The sequence below is a fragment of the Pelodiscus sinensis genome, chromosome 20 (genome assembly GCF_049634645.1).
Source record: "Pelodiscus sinensis isolate JC-2024 chromosome 20, ASM4963464v1, whole genome shotgun sequence".
NCBI lineage: Eukaryota > Metazoa > Chordata > Testudines > Trionychidae > Pelodiscus > Pelodiscus sinensis.
In genome coordinates, this window is record NC_134730.1 from 20113072 (window position 1) to 20130102 (window position 17031).

General features: G+C 46.0%; 2 protein-coding genes across 6 annotated transcripts in view; one reads left to right on the forward strand and one right to left on the reverse strand.

Annotated features, from left to right (window-relative positions):
• Positions 1 to 17031, forward strand: part of RHBDL3 (rhomboid like 3) — a 156978-nt gene that overhangs the window by 51108 nt on the left and 88839 nt on the right. For 2 of the 5 annotated variants that reach the window (XR_012896900.1, XM_006125164.4), the window contains exon 1: positions 12919 to 13193. The exons of 2 other annotated variants lie outside the window; for them this stretch is intronic. Coding sequence is in view for 2 of the 3 variants with exons in the window: in XM_006125164.4 (XP_006125226.2) it covers positions 12999 to 13193 (195 nt within the window). In the remaining variant the exon portion in view is untranslated. Of the gene's footprint in view, positions 1 to 12912; positions 13194 to 17031 lie in introns of those variants that run through there. One more of the 5 variants, XM_014574647.3, reaches the window with a different exon arrangement.
• Positions 1 to 17031, reverse strand: part of LOC102457124 (sterile alpha motif domain-containing protein 9-like) — a 221437-nt gene that overhangs the window by 15956 nt on the left and 188450 nt on the right. The window lies entirely within an intron of this gene.

The following is a 17031-nucleotide window of genomic DNA, read 5'->3' on the forward strand; positions in this document are numbered from 1 at the left end:
TGCATGTTGAGTAGCCCTGTTCTAGACCATCCCTGGCAAGTATTATTCTAACCCGCTCTTAATAATCTCTAATGATGGAGATTCCACAGCCTCCTTAGACAATTTATTCCAATGCTTAACCACCCTGACAGGAAGTTTTTATTGATGTCTGACCTAAACCTCCCTTGCTTGCAACTTAAGCCCATTGCTTCTTGTCCTGTCATAGGACATTAAGAAGAATAATTTTTCTCCCTCCTCCTTGTAACACCCTTTTAGGTATTTAAAAGCAGTTACCATGTCCCAAGTTAAAAATGTTGCTTCACCTTCATATGCTGGTTGCCACCTGCCAGGCTGGTGGCAGCTCTTGAGCCCCTGCTTTTAATTCTTTTAATTCTTTTGGCCTTTTTTTTTCCCTTTTGTTGTTCCCTCCACTAGGTTTTGGGGCCCCTCCCTTTGTGAGGGGATGAGCTTCCAGGTGTCTGGCATCCGGCGGCTGCTGACTGAGTTGCTCGGAGTTCGTGAGAACTCGGGCTGGGAGCAGAGAATGTACCGCATGTGAAGGGATTGGAAGGGGATGTCAGATGGTAATGCTGTCTGCTCTGGGATGCTTTCCTTCCTCCTGGATGAAAGTTCATGCCGTGTCACTCGCCGCTTTTGATAAGGGCTTGTCAAGTGATGTGGGAGGCCTTGCTGTCTCCGCAGTTGTGCTTTGTACATTCTACTTTCTGTCCGCCTCATTTGCCTCCTTATTTTTTCATTCGTGCAACATCGTTAGCTCTTTCCCATTCACGTCTCCTTTTGCTCTCTGCCCCATGTAAGACTTCCTTGCCTTTGGCACCATTCATGTCCCCCCTGCTCATTCACGTCTGCTTGCCTTTGCTCCATTCATCCCTGCATTCTTTGTGGTCAATCAAGGGGCTCGTCTCCTTGTCTGCTCCTACCCTTTGTGCCTTACAGTCTTCCTTCCGTGAGCAACAGTTGCTGGAGGCAGTCAGTGAGGATACAGTGCTGAAAACCGCTCCACTTGAGGGCCTAACTCAGCTCCAAGAATGGCTAACAGGCGCTGCACGGAGATGATTTGGCTCTACTGATTTTTACTCAGTAAGCTAAAAGATTTTCCAAATCCCCTCCCCCTCCTTCTAGGGTTGCCAGATGGTTTCAACAAAAATACCAGACACACTTGACATTATATCTTATTTAGAAAACACCAGACATTTATAGTTTCTCAATTTGTTTCCTGAACAGAAAGCTCAAATACTGGACTGTCCAGTTCAAAACCAGACACCTGGCAACCCTACCTCCTCCACAAATGGGGAGACCTGTGGGCTGTCTGCCAGGGGAATGCAATGAATAGGAAGCACACCACAATTCACTAATACAAAGCTCATGGGTCCTGCCTGCCTTTTCATTTCCAGTTCTTTGTTCCCTTCTGTCCTGTCTTTTTCTGCTTCAGTGTATGACTTCTTATTTTAGTCTGTTTCAACTTCTTGGGCAGTTCCGAGGTATGAGTCAGTGTCTGCTCTAATTTCTTATCACTAAAGAATGTAATTCTACATCTCCCAAGGCCTTCACGTCACTGTCTCTCTCCTTTAACTGTGACCATTCCTGGTATCTTCTCCATTTCTTCCTTATCCTTCCATCAATAACCTGCACCCAGACCACCTGGTGCTAGGACCACATCAGATTTTGAATGCGAAGTTGGATCAGGCCAGATCAGGCCTTGTATGAGAATGTAGGTGATATTTAGGAAATACTATTGGTGAATCAGACAGTAGCTCTTAATCCAGTTCAGCACTGACCCAGTACCCCAACCTGGCAATGGGAGGTGCTGTGTTGCTTTCAGATGAGACTCAGAACAGCAGTGACTGACCACTTGGGAGCATTTCAAGAAGATCTCGCTCACTGGTTGTGAATGTGACCTCCCAACTCTGATTGGTGCCAGCATCGTGTAGTGTGACTCTTGTCGAGTTGCACAGGGGGAGCTCTCTCTGTGAAGCGTCTTTGTTGTAACATGTCATGACAACTGACTGGGATGTGTGCTGGATTGTCACGGAGGTTTGCCTGCCCTGTGTTAATCAAAGGCCTTCTGCTTTGGATGGGGAGACTGTTTCGCTCAGTCCATTGAGGGAAATGGGGAGCATTTAGACAGGCAAAAGACACCGGCCAGCAGGCTGCTTCTAAACCTCAGCAAGTGCTGTTGTTTTCCATGTCAATGTGGAGAATTCATTACAAGCAACAAAAGAGGATGAAATTACTAGTGAAGGCAGGGGTAATTTTGGGGGGGGGGGGCATTTTTGTGAGAGAAAGGATTCAGTTGGCAAAACAAAAGCTCATTGTTGGGATGAAACAGCTGTGGATATTTTAATTGCTGTCTCCGTTGGCGGGAGATAAGGAATTCTTACCATCCAGGACAAGGCTCTCGTAAAGAATATTCAACACCCACAGGAGGCCTGTTCCCCTTGAGGACCTATTTGCAATTATTTAAAAGCAGGCAGAAATATTTCTAGTGCTGCCTCCAGTGGATGTGGTAACGTGACTCTGTGGTGCGAGACAGCCCCATGCTGATAGCCCCATGCTGAATGTGAAGTAGCCAATTAAAAGACCAGGCCTGTAGCTACATTACATGTTCAGCCTACGACTCCTGCATCGTAGAGTTGCCAGGTGTCCAGTATTCACCTGGACAGTCTGGTATTTTCGGCTCCTGTCTGGTAAAAAAAATTCAGCGAATACCGGACACCTGAGATGTCCGGTATTTTCTGAATTTTTGCCCAGTGAAAATGCCAGAAACCTGGCAACCCTACAGACACTCAGCGCCCGGCCTTTCTCCCCTGAGTTCTCCCTGGCCCCCATCAACCCCAGCCCCCGTGCTTACCTGGTTCCCCAAGGCTGCTGGCACAAAATGGGTGCCGGCCAAAAGACATAGGGGAAGCAATGCTTTCCCTGGGTCTTAGTGTTCAACCGCTCTTACACTTTTAAAGAGGACATGTTGTCTTAATGCTGTTTTATTTAAATTTTGTTTTGGCTTAGTAAGTCCTTGGAGTCCTTTTTTTTTTCTCAACAACTTTGGTCTCCCTCCCTCCCTCCCTTCAACAGAATTTTTTCCTGATTTTTTTTTCAGGGGGGAGTGGAGGGTGTTCAGTGTTTTTGTTTCAACCATCTGGCAACCCTACTTGCATGCATTTTCTGATGGGCTTGTGCTGAAAGAATGGAACATGGCGCTGGGTTGTGTGCACATCTGGGTTCTGTTCTCCTGCAGGGCTTGTCTGTGTGTGATTGATCCGCAGGGAATACTTTCTGGGAGCCATGCCGCACTCCGGGACTTGTACTGTTCTATAGCAGTGTCCGCAGGGACGTTACCATGTGGCAAGTGAGTGTGTGCATGCTCAAATCCAGGCTGGCTGAAGAGACAAGCCCACCATTGGCTTTCAATGGAGCTTTTAAAGGGGGACTTAGACTTCTGAGCTGTTTAGGCATTTTGGAAATATTACCTTCTGTGATTCCGTTTCTGCAGTAAAAGAGGGCTCTTGCTTTGCCTCAGAAACATCGAAGTGTTTTGAGATCCTCAGGTAAAAATCACTTGGTAAAATATGATTATTACTAATATTGATTTTCATTGCCAGTAACAGGCGATGTCTAGACAGCAACATTATTTTGAAATAACTTAGTCTGTCTCTACACAGCAGGTAGTTATTTTGAAATAATGTCAAAATACTGTCAAGCTGGAGGACTTCATACTCCGACTCCTGTAACCCTCACTGTACGAGGAGTAAGGGGGGTTGGAGGAAGAGTGCGCTATTTCGAAATAAGTGCAGTGTAGATGCTCCCAATTTTGAAATAGGCTAAGCAATTGGGGGAGGGATAGCTCAGTGGTTTGAGCATTGGCCTGCTAAACCCAGGGTTTTGAGTTCAATCCTTGTGGTGGCCATTTGGGGCAAAAATTTGTCAGGGATGGACTTGTTCCTGCTGTGAAGGCAGGGGACTGGATTCGATGACTTTTCAAGGTCCCTTCCAGTTCTAAGAGATAGGCAATCTCCATTATCTTAATCTTAATTGACAGCTCAATTTGCATAGTTTATTTCGAGTTAAGCCCTGCTGTGTAGTTGCACCCCAGGAGAAATTAAGTGGCAGTTGTGCTTATGATGTGCAGAATTCAGCTCGTTCTCCCACTGTGTGCATTTGTACAGGGCCTAGCACAGTGGGTAGCCCTGATATGGGTTGGGACTCTGCATGATACTGTGGTACAAATAACATGAAATTCAGAGTAGTGGTTAACTAAATAAATCACGCAGTAAAATAGTCAGATGAAAAAGGGGGGAGGTGAGGAAGCTTTCTTTTGTCAACTGAGGTGGTGGTTGTTTTTTTCCTGTGGGTGGCAACGGAAAGCCAGTACATCAGCAGGAGAGTGAGCTGGATTCAGTTTGCTTCAGCACATTCCAGCCGCATTCCCCTTGCAGAGTCTTTCTTAAATAATAGAGATGTACCTTTGATGTTTCTGGAGAGGAGAGCTCCTTGAAAGATCTCTGAGGCACTTTGCAAATGCACTTAGATCCTCACAGCAGCTGTGTGGAAGACCAGGGTTGCATCTGTTTTACAAACGAACGCTGAGAGAGGCCCTTCTTCAAGTCCTGCAGTGAAACTAGGATCAAGGAATAGATGATGTTTAGTCCCTTCCTCTCTGCCCTTTAGACGACAGCGCCTGTTATTAGAAGCCAAAAACACAGCTTCAGTTTGTGAGCCTCCTTTGGGTGTGTGGTACTGGCACTTAGACAAGTCTCTTAGAAATGTAAACTAAAAAACATGGTTGACATGGAAGCCACTGAGAGGGAACAAGCACCATAATGCTTCTCCTCAAAGCCTTTTAGTCAGGGAGGCCTGAACTAAGTGGCTTGCCAGGAGTTAGTCTCAAAGCATCTCCAAGAGCAGCAGCCAATCCCAAGGTTGCTTCCAGCCACCTGTCCCAGTGGTTACCCTGGGACACCACCAACCATGAATGCTCACTCATTAGTGTTAAATGATACAAATTAAAGCAATCAGTGTTGCCATCCTCTGGCTGCTAAGTGCTGGAAAAAGATCTCACCACAGTAGCTTAGTTCCAAATACATCTGTGGAGTTACGCTGCGCCCACGTCCTCTCTCACTGAGGTTTGCATTACACTGTTTATTTCCACATATCTTGGACAGCAGAGAAGTTTCTATCAGGAGCTTCATGGGCAGTTTATGGGCCCTGTGTCTGAGCAGTGCCTGATGGGAAGTCACTGTACATGAAGCATGCTTCCCAGGCAAATAGTGCTGCCTAATATCAGTCAGTAGGCTTTGGTCCTCAGCCTGTCTGCTAGAGTGGATGGGACCTTGTCACAAACCTGTGAAAAGACAGTGCCAAGGCTGTTGTGTTTACAAGGTGGGCCTGTTCTTTGCTTTTCGTTTTCCTCTGTTTCATGGATGTGTAGATTCCAAGGCCAGAAGGGAGTACTGTCTGGAGAACTCTGCATCCAAGAGTTTTAGAAGAGTTGGCTGATAAGCTCTTTTGACCAGCGGTATCACGGAAAAGCTCTGCCGCGTCCAAGGAACACATCTGCTTTTCCGAAAAAAATGTTGGAAAAGTGGACGGTTTTGTTGGCATCCCTATAAACCTCATTTTACGAGGAAGAAGGGATGTTCCGAAAGAGGGCTTTTTCCCGAAATTTGGCATGTATGTGTAGATGGGCCAAATTTCGGAAAAGCCTCTTTCGGAAGTAAATTGGAAAAAGATATGCAATTTGGGTACTACAAATTGCATTTCTTTTTCCAATTTATCTTTGTAATGTAGACGTAGCCTAAGTCTTGGGACACTGGTAAAGTCCCAGAGGACTGAAATGTCTGATTTTGGTAGTTGCTGTTTAACATCTTCTGGTGTTACTGTTGAAATGGAAAGTGTTACAGCATTCTAGGATATGAATACATCATTTGGCATTTTCCCAAAGGCAGAGGAAAAATATTTGCTGTGCTCTTCGGCCTTTTCAGCATCATTAGTGACAGTTCTGCCATTTCTATCTATGGTGCAAACCATTATTTAGGTGCAAAGAATTAAGTTGATACCTTTGTCTATGCAAGAAAACATAGTGTCTCTATTTCAATAATGATTCAGCCAACCAGTGATAGCATCAGGAATCCTTGTCTATAAGAGGGAATTGTAAATAAAATAAACCCCCTTCCCCATAAGTGCAGGTTTAACTAACCTGGTAATAGGAAGGGATCTGGCTTATAGAAAATTTGCCCACAGCAGTTCTCCAACTGAATCACTTAAGCTGTGAATACTTTTGTAAAATTCCCTGGTACGCTATGCTAGCACTTACAGCTGAGACTATATCTATACCCCAGTGCTGTCTCTGTGCATGCTAGAGTTGTGTACTGGTTGTAAAAGCATTCCACCCTACAGGTGACAGCCCTTCAGTTGTAGGGCAAGCAGTTTCCTTGTATATCCCTCACCAGCCTTATTGAGAGACCTAGCTAACATTAATGTGAAGCATGTTGAGATCCTCTGATGAAAAGCTGCTACAGAGGTGTGAAGTCAGATTAACTTTAATAGGTCACAGTATTTAGGGTGACTATCAAATATCTGGTGGTTTTAAATGCCTCTCTCATGCTCAGTTTTTTGATAGTTGATCCCATAGCCTATATGTGGGAGAAATAGGTTTGATTTTAATTAGACTGTGAAACTTATTGCCACACCATGTTGTGAAAATCAAAAATGTAAAAAGATTTTCAGAAATCTCGAACATTTATATCTCAAGTTATTGTCTTGTGTGCCCCAGCCAGGGCATTCACCTTGGATATGTCTACACTACAGCGTTATTTCAAAATAGTTAATTCAAAATAAGTTATTTTGAAATAACATGTCTAGACATAAAATACATTTCAAAATAGTGTTTTGCTATTTTGAAATAGCGCGTCCACACCGAGTAGACGCTGAATTGCATTTAAGGCCAGCCGTAACCAGGTTCAGCAGGGCATCAGGTCAGGAGTTACTTTGTGTGGCTGCTGCCTGAGGCTATCTGAGGCCTGTGCTTAAAGGGATCCCTCTCCCACCCCGCAACGGACAGCCAGTTCTCAGGTTTCCCTGCATGCTTGCCTACCTGGATGAGGGACAGCAAAGCATTTTGTCTCTGCATGCTCTGGTTACCCTCACTCAGGACACCACAGCACTCTGCAACATGGCAGAGCCGCACCTGGGCACTCTGGTGCTCCTCTTGGACATGTTGCTGTGAGCCTGGCTGCACTTTCTGCAGGCTGCCATCCGGGAGGTCCATTGGGGGGCTGTCAGTATCCAGGAGGCCCTGTGGGAGAGCTTCCACCTTAAGGAGCACTAAGAGCCTCCCTGGTATGTCCCACTAGGGGCTTGTGCCTCATTCCTCCCTCATGGCCTTCCACTTACCCCTCCCTAGCCTCCCTTCCTGATGTCATATAAAATAAACGTATTTTCATGAACACAAACTCTCTTTATTTAACAAAACTGGGGGGGGGGGAAGGGATGAAACTCTGGAGAGACTGGGGAAAGGAGGCAGGAGAAGGGAGAAGAGAGGGTCGGAGAGGGTTGGGGGAAACCTTGGAAGAGGGAGCTGGAAGGGGGAAACAAGGGGAAGAAGGGGGAGGGGAAGCTCAGGGTTGGGTGTCTCGCTGGACCAACTTGATTGTCATGCAAACCTTTTCCTGGATTTGCATGTGGCCTTTGGTGTCCAGGCTGGCAGCTATCCTGCCATAGACGGCCACGTTCCTCCATCTAGTGCAGAGATCATGGACATTGGGGGCATCACCCCCCAAACCTGAATAAGGTCCATGATCTCCATTCTGGACCAGGAAGGCGCCCACTTTGGGAGCTGGCAGACTGCTCCTGGGGAGTGGTGGAGGACTGGCTGCCAGTGGCTTGCTGGCTCATGTTTCGGGGCCACTGGGTCAAGGGCAGTGACTGCTGGCTCTGGGCTGGCAGGCTTGGAGCTGGCACAGGCACTGTGGCTAGGGTCAACCCCTTTAAGGGCTCTAGGAAGGGGGGAGGGAGGGGAGTGTTCTTGGTTGAGGCTGGAGTGGCCACCAGGGCACCCTGGGAAGGCTGGAGGGTCCCTATTTCGATATAAGTGGCTACACAGCACTTATTTCGAAATAGCAATTTCAAATTTGATGTTATTCCTCGTGGAATGAGGTTTACCAAATTAGAAGTAAGTGCTCCGCTATTTCGAAATAGCGGTTTGGCTGTGTAGACACTAGTAAAAGTATTTCGAAATAACTTTGCTGTGTAGACATATCCCTAGAGTGTGAGAGAATAGCAGGGCATGGACTTGAAGTGGGCTGTCTCACATCCCAACTGAATGCTCTCTTGCCACTGGGATATTGGCTATTTTGGGAGTAGGTGGGGTGTGGGAGGTGATTTTTTATCTCTCTCTGTCTCTCTCTCTCACACTCTCCTTCTCCTTCCCTCTCCTCCATGAAAATCTTCAAAAGTTTTCTGATTTGTCCCACATTAAATTGGAACAATTTAGACATCTTGAAAATATTTTGCAGAAAACCCTTTCTTGCCCAGAACTAGTTATAGTTAGATTGGACGTTGGGTCTGCTCCAGTCTGCTAATTCCTTTCTTTTTATGATTTATGAAATATGTTAGAAGGCTATTAAAGTAGAATAATGTTGCTCTCTTTCCCCTGATTCTCAACATTCCTCTATTGGAGCCAATTTCTGATTGAAAACAATCCCCCTATTTTTTATTAAAAAATGAGGAGTCCAATGGCACCTTAAAGACTAACAAATGTATTTGAGCCTAAGCTTTCATGGGCTGGAGCCCACTTTGTCAGATGCATGAAGCTGAAATTTTGGCAGGGATAGATACATATGCAAATATGGGAGTGTTAAATTATTATGAGGCGGTCCAGTGCTAACGAGCCCAATTCAATCAAGGTGGATGTGACCCATTCTCAACAGTTGATCAGAAGGTGAAAATACCAAAAGTAGAAAAATTGCTTTTTGTGATGAGCAAGCTGTGCCTGGTCTCTATTCAGACCCAGTCGGATAGTGTCAAGTTTGCATCTGAATTCTAGCTCTGCAGTTTTCTCTGGTTTTCGAGGTTTTTTGCTCAAGTAGGGCAACTTTCAGTTCTGTTCCTGAGTGTCCAGGGAGGTTGAAGTGCTCTTCTACTAGTTTTTGGACGTTACTGTTCTTGATGTTTGATTTGTGTCCATTTATTCTGTTGTGTAGTGACAGTCCGATTTAGACAATGTACATGGCAGAGGGGCAGTGCTAGCACATGATGGTATGTATCACATTAGTAGATATGCAGGTGAATGAACCCCTGATGCTGTGGCTGATGTGATTAGCCCCTATGATGGTGTCACCTGGGTAGGTATGTGGACAGAGTTGGTAATGGGGCTGGCAGGGAATGGTTCTTGGGTTAGTGCAGGGGTTCTCAAACTTTGTGATACCATGACCCCCCTCTAAGTTGCTTGCACCCACTCTAAGTTGCTTGCGACCCCCTGCAGTTTGAGAAACATGGGGTTAGTGTGTCTGTTGTGTAGCGTGTCTGTTTTTTATGTTACGGTAGCACCTTGAAATCCTCAACCAGATCATGGCCCCATTGTTCTAGCAACACAGAGTAAGAGATGGTTCCTGGCCCACAGTATTTGCATTCTTGATAGACAAGACAGTCAAAGTGTGGGAGGAGAAATGACTGAGGTCACACAGCAAATCAGTGGCAGAGCTTGAATTAGCATACAGGGGCACTGACTGTGTCTGGTACCTAACCATTGGGGCCCAGTGATACTGCACAATTCAAAATTGTTTCTATCTCAAATAAAAAATCATTTTGCTTTTTTGGCTCCCTGCCCTTTTTCCATTAGTCTTAATGCACTCACATTAATAATGGAAGAGGAGAGAGCAGAACTGGGCAGGGCTTGCTCTATAAACACATCCCTTAACAGGAGGACTAGTTGCATCTCCTGCCATCCTGGCAGCCTCATTGCTAATGTAGCTGTCCACCTTGTTTTAAAAGTTGCATCTCACTTTGCTAGTAAGGGGGCAGCCTTTACCTATCCTGGATCTTTCAGACTGGAAATGAGCCTGAGGCATAAAGTTTGGATTTGTAACCCCTTCTGGTGCCAAAGTTTTGAGGTGTTCAGTTTCAGGAGTCCAATTTGGCATGTTATAGAGACACTCCGTGCTGCCAAGGTCAGATCTGGATCGGCTGCATCCCTAAAATCAAGGGGGAGGAGGTTGAATCCCAGGTTTCACTGCAGCCTATTATAGATTTGGGCCGGCTACAATGTGGACCCGGATTTGAGCTTCCACAAACTGTGGTGGGGGACAGGGATCTAGTTTGGGCTCATCTATAATTCAAATCAGCGGAACCTCCGCTCCAAGCCACCCTGGTTTTAGTGCTGCTATTCAAACAGCTCTCAGCCCAAAAGGCCCTCTTTACTGGGAGGTACCAAATGTTCAGCATAGCACTTCTCTGCTGCCTTCTGTCAGGAGTTGGCGCTGTCCAGCGGCTCCGCACAATGATTTAGTGAGGGGCTTACTCTGGCACTTGGATGTTATCCGGCTTTTGAGAGCAGTTTCCAGCCCTAAGGTTCATCTCAGGGCAAAGCAATCTAAAGCCCACTGACAATACAAGACAGCACTTAATCACTAGATGCTGGCTGTGTGGTGGTGAAATTCATTATTTACAGTGAGAGACAGCGAGAGAACATCTTAGCAGGTACCACGCCAATGTTTCACTGTGTGTATGGTTCTCAACAACTCAGTTAATTAACTGTGTGTGGGAGTGGAATGGGAGTGCATGTATGGGGGTTATCTCACAGCATATTTTGAAATAAGCCACCTTCCTCCTTCCTGCCCTAGTTTAACCTCCTCTCCGTACATGGTTGTCGTCCCGCTACCAGAAGCAAGAGCAGCCACCTGGGAAGAGAGTTGCGGGCAAAGTTTTGTTACGGTAGCTTCTGCCATTTTGCTCTCTCCTTTTGGTTTATGAGATGGGATTTGATCTGCTGCCTGGTCAGGCCTTTAATCTTTATCAAAGCAGCTAATGCTGCATATTCTACGACTGTGTGCCGAGATAATAAAACATTGTGTGAGCTCAAGCTGAGTAGCAGCATGAATTTCAGAGACTGGTGAAAGCTAGAGATGTCAACAGAGTGAGACCTACAGCTATTTTGGGAAGCGTTTCTTTGCCTGTCTCATAAATTTCCTGAAGAGGCATTGCTCGTGTGAAGTCAGTGCTGTAATGGCACAAATGTACCTGTCTGTCTAGCTGCTTCTCATTGCCGCAGAATCCGAGTGCTTCACTAAAGTGCTTGAGAAAGTCTGCATTGGGGCGGGAGGTGTTATTTCTAGCATGGGAGGACCTCCCCGCACTAGCTCTGATTGAGCTATTGTGCTCCCTGTGCCATTTCAATGTGTAGCTATGGTGATTCAGTGGGCTCACTGTCCCCCAGGACAATCCTGCCTTAGAGCCTTGCCTATCCTACTTCTGGCACCATGGTAAAAGCAGGCTAGCTTAAGCAGAGCTAGTGCAGGTATGTGTGCTGGAAATGACACCTCCCACAGAAACCTACCCTGTGTCAGCAAGTGTAAATACAGTATCACCATTTTACATATGGAGAATGTAAAGCCTAAGGATGTACCTACTCACCCAAGGTTTCCTTATGAAGGATATGGAAAACCCACTATAGATTAGCCCCACACTTCTGAAAGATAAGAATGAAAGGTCATTTCCATTTTACTTCTGGGGAAACTGAGGCACAGTGGGTTTTTCTTTTAATGACTTCTTCCACGTCAGCTGCAGATCTGGGCCCTGAGCCAGGAGTTCTGACTGTGAAGCCCATGTCCTCACCAGAAATGAGGGTGTCTCTCAAGCCTGACACCAGCCTTCATGCTGAGATAACATCACTATCACTGGAAAAACCACAAGCTGTGGTAAATTCTCCGCACCTGGGATAGATCTGTCATCCCAAATAGTTGATGTAATTTGCATCGACTATTCACAGGGATTGACAAATAATGTAATCTACTCGCCCGTGGCGAGTAGATTACAACCCGGAAGAGCTGGCGCAGAGCGAGCTGCGCATGCGCACAACGCATAACAGCATGAAACCGTGCAGCTGGCGAGCGGGCTTGCCACCGCTTGGCGAGCCCTGACTATTCGATTAGTCGATAAAGGCACCTCCGCCTTTGAAGTATAGCAACAGCCCCAGGGCTGTTGCTGCACTTCAAAGGTGAAAGCGCTGGCCCTGTGCTCCTTGCGGCATTTCAAAGCGGCAGCGCCACATGGAGCCCAGGGTCAGTGGGGGAGTCCCCAGCTGACTCCGGGCTCCACGCAACACTGCCACTTTGAAGCACTCTCTCCTCTTCCCCCCACTTGCTGCCTCTTTCTCATAGCGGCATCAGGGTGGGGGGAATGACTAGTTGACTAGGGTGTCAGCTATCTGATAAGCATTTGCTTTTCAGATAGTTGACTAGTCGTTTACATCCCTAATCCCAAGCCAGACTGCGATTTTCCCTCCTGCTTCCTTTCAGGCTGTGGCTCCCATGGCTGCTCTAGTGCCCGATAAGTGTCTGCCATTGGCTCTCCGGGGACCTCATTCAAATGAGATTCTTGGAGGTGGGGAAGGAGCAGCAGCCTGTGCTGCGTTAAAGTATTCATTGTCTAACAGCAGCGTGTCTTTGACTCCCACCCTATTTGTGCACTCAGTCGTAGCTGATGTGCCTTTAATTAAAGAGGCAGAACAGTGTGAGGTTTAATTTAACACCACTGCCACCACCTTTAAAATACATTTTCTAGCTGCTTCCTTTCCCAAGCAGTTTTTGCTGGGGTACCTTCCTTTTAGGATGAGTTCATAATAATAATAGTAATGAATAAGAGAGCTTGCAGTGGGTGGGGAAAACATGCACCTCTAGCTGGGTGGTGGTTATGGTCATTAATGTATTTACATTTTTGCGTAAGAGCCTGGTGGGGGACCAAGGGAATTAAGGGTCATTGTCTTTGAGACGCAGAGGAAACCTTGCATGAAATTGCCGTTACTGCTCTATTGTGTCAACTGGGCTGCCAGCCTTCCACGCTGCTCAGCTCCTGCAGTTGAGTTACATTTGTTCACTTACATAAAGGCCAAGACAGAAGTGATACGGCTGAGCTTAACCCAGGAAGACAGTGGCTTGAGTTGGAGGAGAGGATATTTGTCTGGTGAACCGCTCCCTGTTGAGGTTAGGAGCTCAGAGCTACATGGGTTTGATGTCTGTGCTGACTTACCATCTTAATGGAATTGGCTATGTTAGTCCTGTCTTGAGGGATGAGTTTTCAGGAATGAATTAACCATGGATAAATATTTGAAGCATCTTCTAGTTAAGGTCAGCTTCTTTTTGCAACCACTTGATTTGGGGGAGAGTGGAGGGGGAAAGGGATTTTTACACTGTGTAGTTATATGTTGTTTTTATCATATGAGGGAGAAATGGAAAGAAATCATTACATTCTCTGATTTTGTAGATAGCTATCGCTTTGGAGTAAAGGTTGTGTTTGATTTCTTTGCGTGTGAATGTCTGTGGAAAACATGTGCCTCTAATTGGGTGGTTGTTATGGTCATTAACGTATTTGTATTTTTGCTTTAGAGCCAGGTGGGAGATGAAGGGAATTAAGGGTCATTTTCTTTGAGATGCAGAAGAAACCTTGCAAGAAATTGCCATTGAGATGAAATGCTCCAGATCTTGTAACAGACAAGCAAATCCAGAAAAATAAACATAAAAGCTTCCAGCATCTGTGTTAGAGATGGGGCTTAAAGCAAAAAATGTCAGATTTGGATGATCCAAATTTGGGGTCAGTCTCATTGTAAAGAGAGAGGCCATTTCTTAATATTCAGACTAGAAAAGTCAACAATTCAAATCTCAGTTGCCAAAGTGTTTGGATCCAAGGTTTTGATTCAAGTCCATTTCAAATTAGCAGGGCCCTACCAAATGCACGGCTGTAAAATATGCATCACGGACTGTGAAATTTGGTCTCCCCCTGTGAAGTTTGGTCTTTTGTGTGCTTGTACCCTACACTGTACAGATTTCATGGGGGAGACCAGCATTTCTCAAAATGGGGTCTTGATCTAAAAGGGAGTTGCAGGGGTTCATAAGGTAATTTTAGGGGTGCTGCAGGATTGACACTCTTCTGTACTGCCTTCAGAGCTGGGTGGCTGGAGAACGGTGGCGGCTGCTGACTGAGGGCCCCGCTCTGCAGGCAGCAGTGCAGTAGTAAGGGTGGCAATACCACACCAAGCCATCTTCGTCTGCGTTGCAGCTACTGCTGTCTCTGCCTTCAGAGCTGAGTGCCCAGCCTGCAGCTACTGCTCCCCAGCTACCAGCTCTGGAGGCAGTGCTGCCACCAGAAACAATGAAGAAGTAAGGATAGCAGTACTGCAACTTCCCCTACAATAACCTTATGATCCTCTCCCACAACTTCTTTTTGGGTTAGAACCCTTACAATTACAATACCGTGAAATTTCAGATTTAAGTAGCTGAAGTAGTGAAACTTACGATTTTTTAAATCCCACGGCAATGAAATTGATCAAAGAGGACCATGAATTTGGTAGAGTGCTATCTATCCATGATTGCAACAGCAGGCCTACTGTATTATAAGAATAGTGTTTGTTCCAGTCATAATATGCTTGGCATGCTATAGGAAGTATAGAATATGGAAGGGACCTTGAGCGGTCATGAAGTTCAGTCCCCTGCCCTCACGGCAGGACCAGCCAGGACTCTCCCGGACAAGTGTTGTGTCTAATCTGCTCTTAAAGTCTGCAATGATAGAGATCCTACAACCTTCCTAGGGATTCTATTCCAATGTTTAACCACCCTGACGGTTAGGTAGTTTTTTCCTAATATCCAATCTAAATCTCCCTTGCTGCAATTTAAGACCATTGCTTCTTGTCCTATCATCAGAGATTAAGAATATGTAACACCCTTTTAGGAACTTGAAAGCTGTCAGTCTCCTCTTTTCCAGACTAAACAAGCCCAGTTCGTTCAGTCTTACCTTATAGGTCATGTTTTCTACACCTTGAATCATTTTTGTTGCTCTTCTCTGGACATTATCCAATGTCTCCATGTTTCCTGCTACCTCCTGCTGATCCTTTCATCTGAGTGGAACATCACAGGGAAAAAACACAGCAGCAAAGCGGCATGAAGAGTGAAAGCTGGTTGTTTGTGTGTGAGAGCGAGGCCTTTTCTGACTGAAGCATCCTCTAAAATGACCAGTGTGGACTTCAGATGTCTGGGAAGTCGGTTTGTCACATTGCTATCTGCTTAAGTGACAAGATCAGATTTGTTTTGAGCCTAATGTTGATATCACAGCAGTAACTAGAATTAATTTAAGCAGTGTTTTTCAGGCTAGGAAGGGCTTTATGTACTGGTTGTTCTTACAAATGTTCATCATATAACAAGTGTCAGTGAAAGCTATTCATGATCTTTGTAGCTCTTCTTTGCTTATGGAAGGGTGTAATTCATACCCTTTAAAGAAATATACACACTTCAGATTGATTGTTACTTTCTCAAGGGCAAAAAAATGAACTAATAACATAGCTGGAGTGGAGTCTAGGTAGTTCTGACCTTTCTTCTGCTTTCACCACGAGACAAATGGACCTCAAATAATGAGAAATTTAAACCTACAGGGTACAAATGTATCATCCCTAAGCAAGATAAGTCTTTTCCTTTCAATTTGTGAATACAGGTAAATGATAGTTACAGGTAAATGATAGTTAAGTAAAATGACAATGTTGGGTCAAATGTTGTCAGTTAACAGCCATGTACTGGAGTGTTGGCTGAGTCTGTCCGCCTCAAATAAGGCAATGTAGGTTCTGCTTGATTAAGGTTCTATCTGCTGTTAGGCTAAGGATGCGCTCTTCTCTTTCAAAAAGGACTCAATCAAAGCACATTACTGAAGTGTCACATGGACAGTCCGTATTCAAAAGGCGAGTGCAGGGTAGATTCACTCTCCAGCCTGCCATGAACAAGGTGGCCAGACAAGCTCTGAGTCCAGCTATGGGATTGGCTCCACTTTTTCAGGCCTCATTATAAAGGGGTCCTCCTTTTTGGTCCTCCTTTAGTGGGACCTGCTGGAGAACTCAACCTTTGGGATTGGCTGCTGCTCGGGGGGAAGACACGGCATATCACCGTGTGCATTGCAGAGACCTAACTTGGCGCGTGGAGGAAGACATATTGCATGGACTTTCTGCAGATCATTTGTTTTTGTTTTGTTTCCAGTCATCCACCCCCACTGACAGCTCCTGTATTGAGGCAACTCCTCCATCAACACACTAGCACGCCGGCTTGGTTCCAATGCATGCCGCAGACCCCTCCCCTCTGCTGTTAGCCCCTTCCCCTTTTTGGACCAGTCCATCGAAACAAAGCCACAACAAAGGAAGCTTTTCAACAGATGCCTTAGACTGGTCACAACCGTGGAGGCTGTGAGCCTCATTCCGCAGAGATTATCATAAGGGATGCAGTGACTCTATTCTAAAGCGCTCGAGTGAGCCGGTTGTCGGCTGCATGCTGAAGACAGGCGGCAGAAGCTTTCTGATTAGGGGCCCAGGCTGGCTCAGTGAGTGGGCTGGAGCTGTTACACACATGCTGCCTTTTAGAAACCATTGGCCTCGTGCAGAGGTCAGTTTTGTGCAGCGGGTTCTTCAGCTGCTCCGCTTGACGGAGAGCGCTGAGCCAGATTTCGCGGTTGGCATGCTGTGCCCCTGCTGTCTGGGCCACTTGCCAACTCAGCCTTTCTTCTGCAGTGTCCAAACCAAGCCAGCCTAAAGGTGCAGGCATCCCAGGCTTTTGTTCACAGCGAGGGAAGAGGGAAGGTTGTTGAAATCCATGTTGCTTTCCCTGAGCTCCCTTTTATGTCCAAAATGTTTCCATGGAAATCTACCTCCTGCACGGACATGCTCCTGTCCCGCCCCCCTTTCCTTCTACCATGGAAGCCAGCCAACAAGCTTGATATCATTATCTGCAAAGAGAGGCCACTGGGATGCCAATTCGTCTGAATCAAGTTTGGAAACTCAAAGGCAAATCTCCC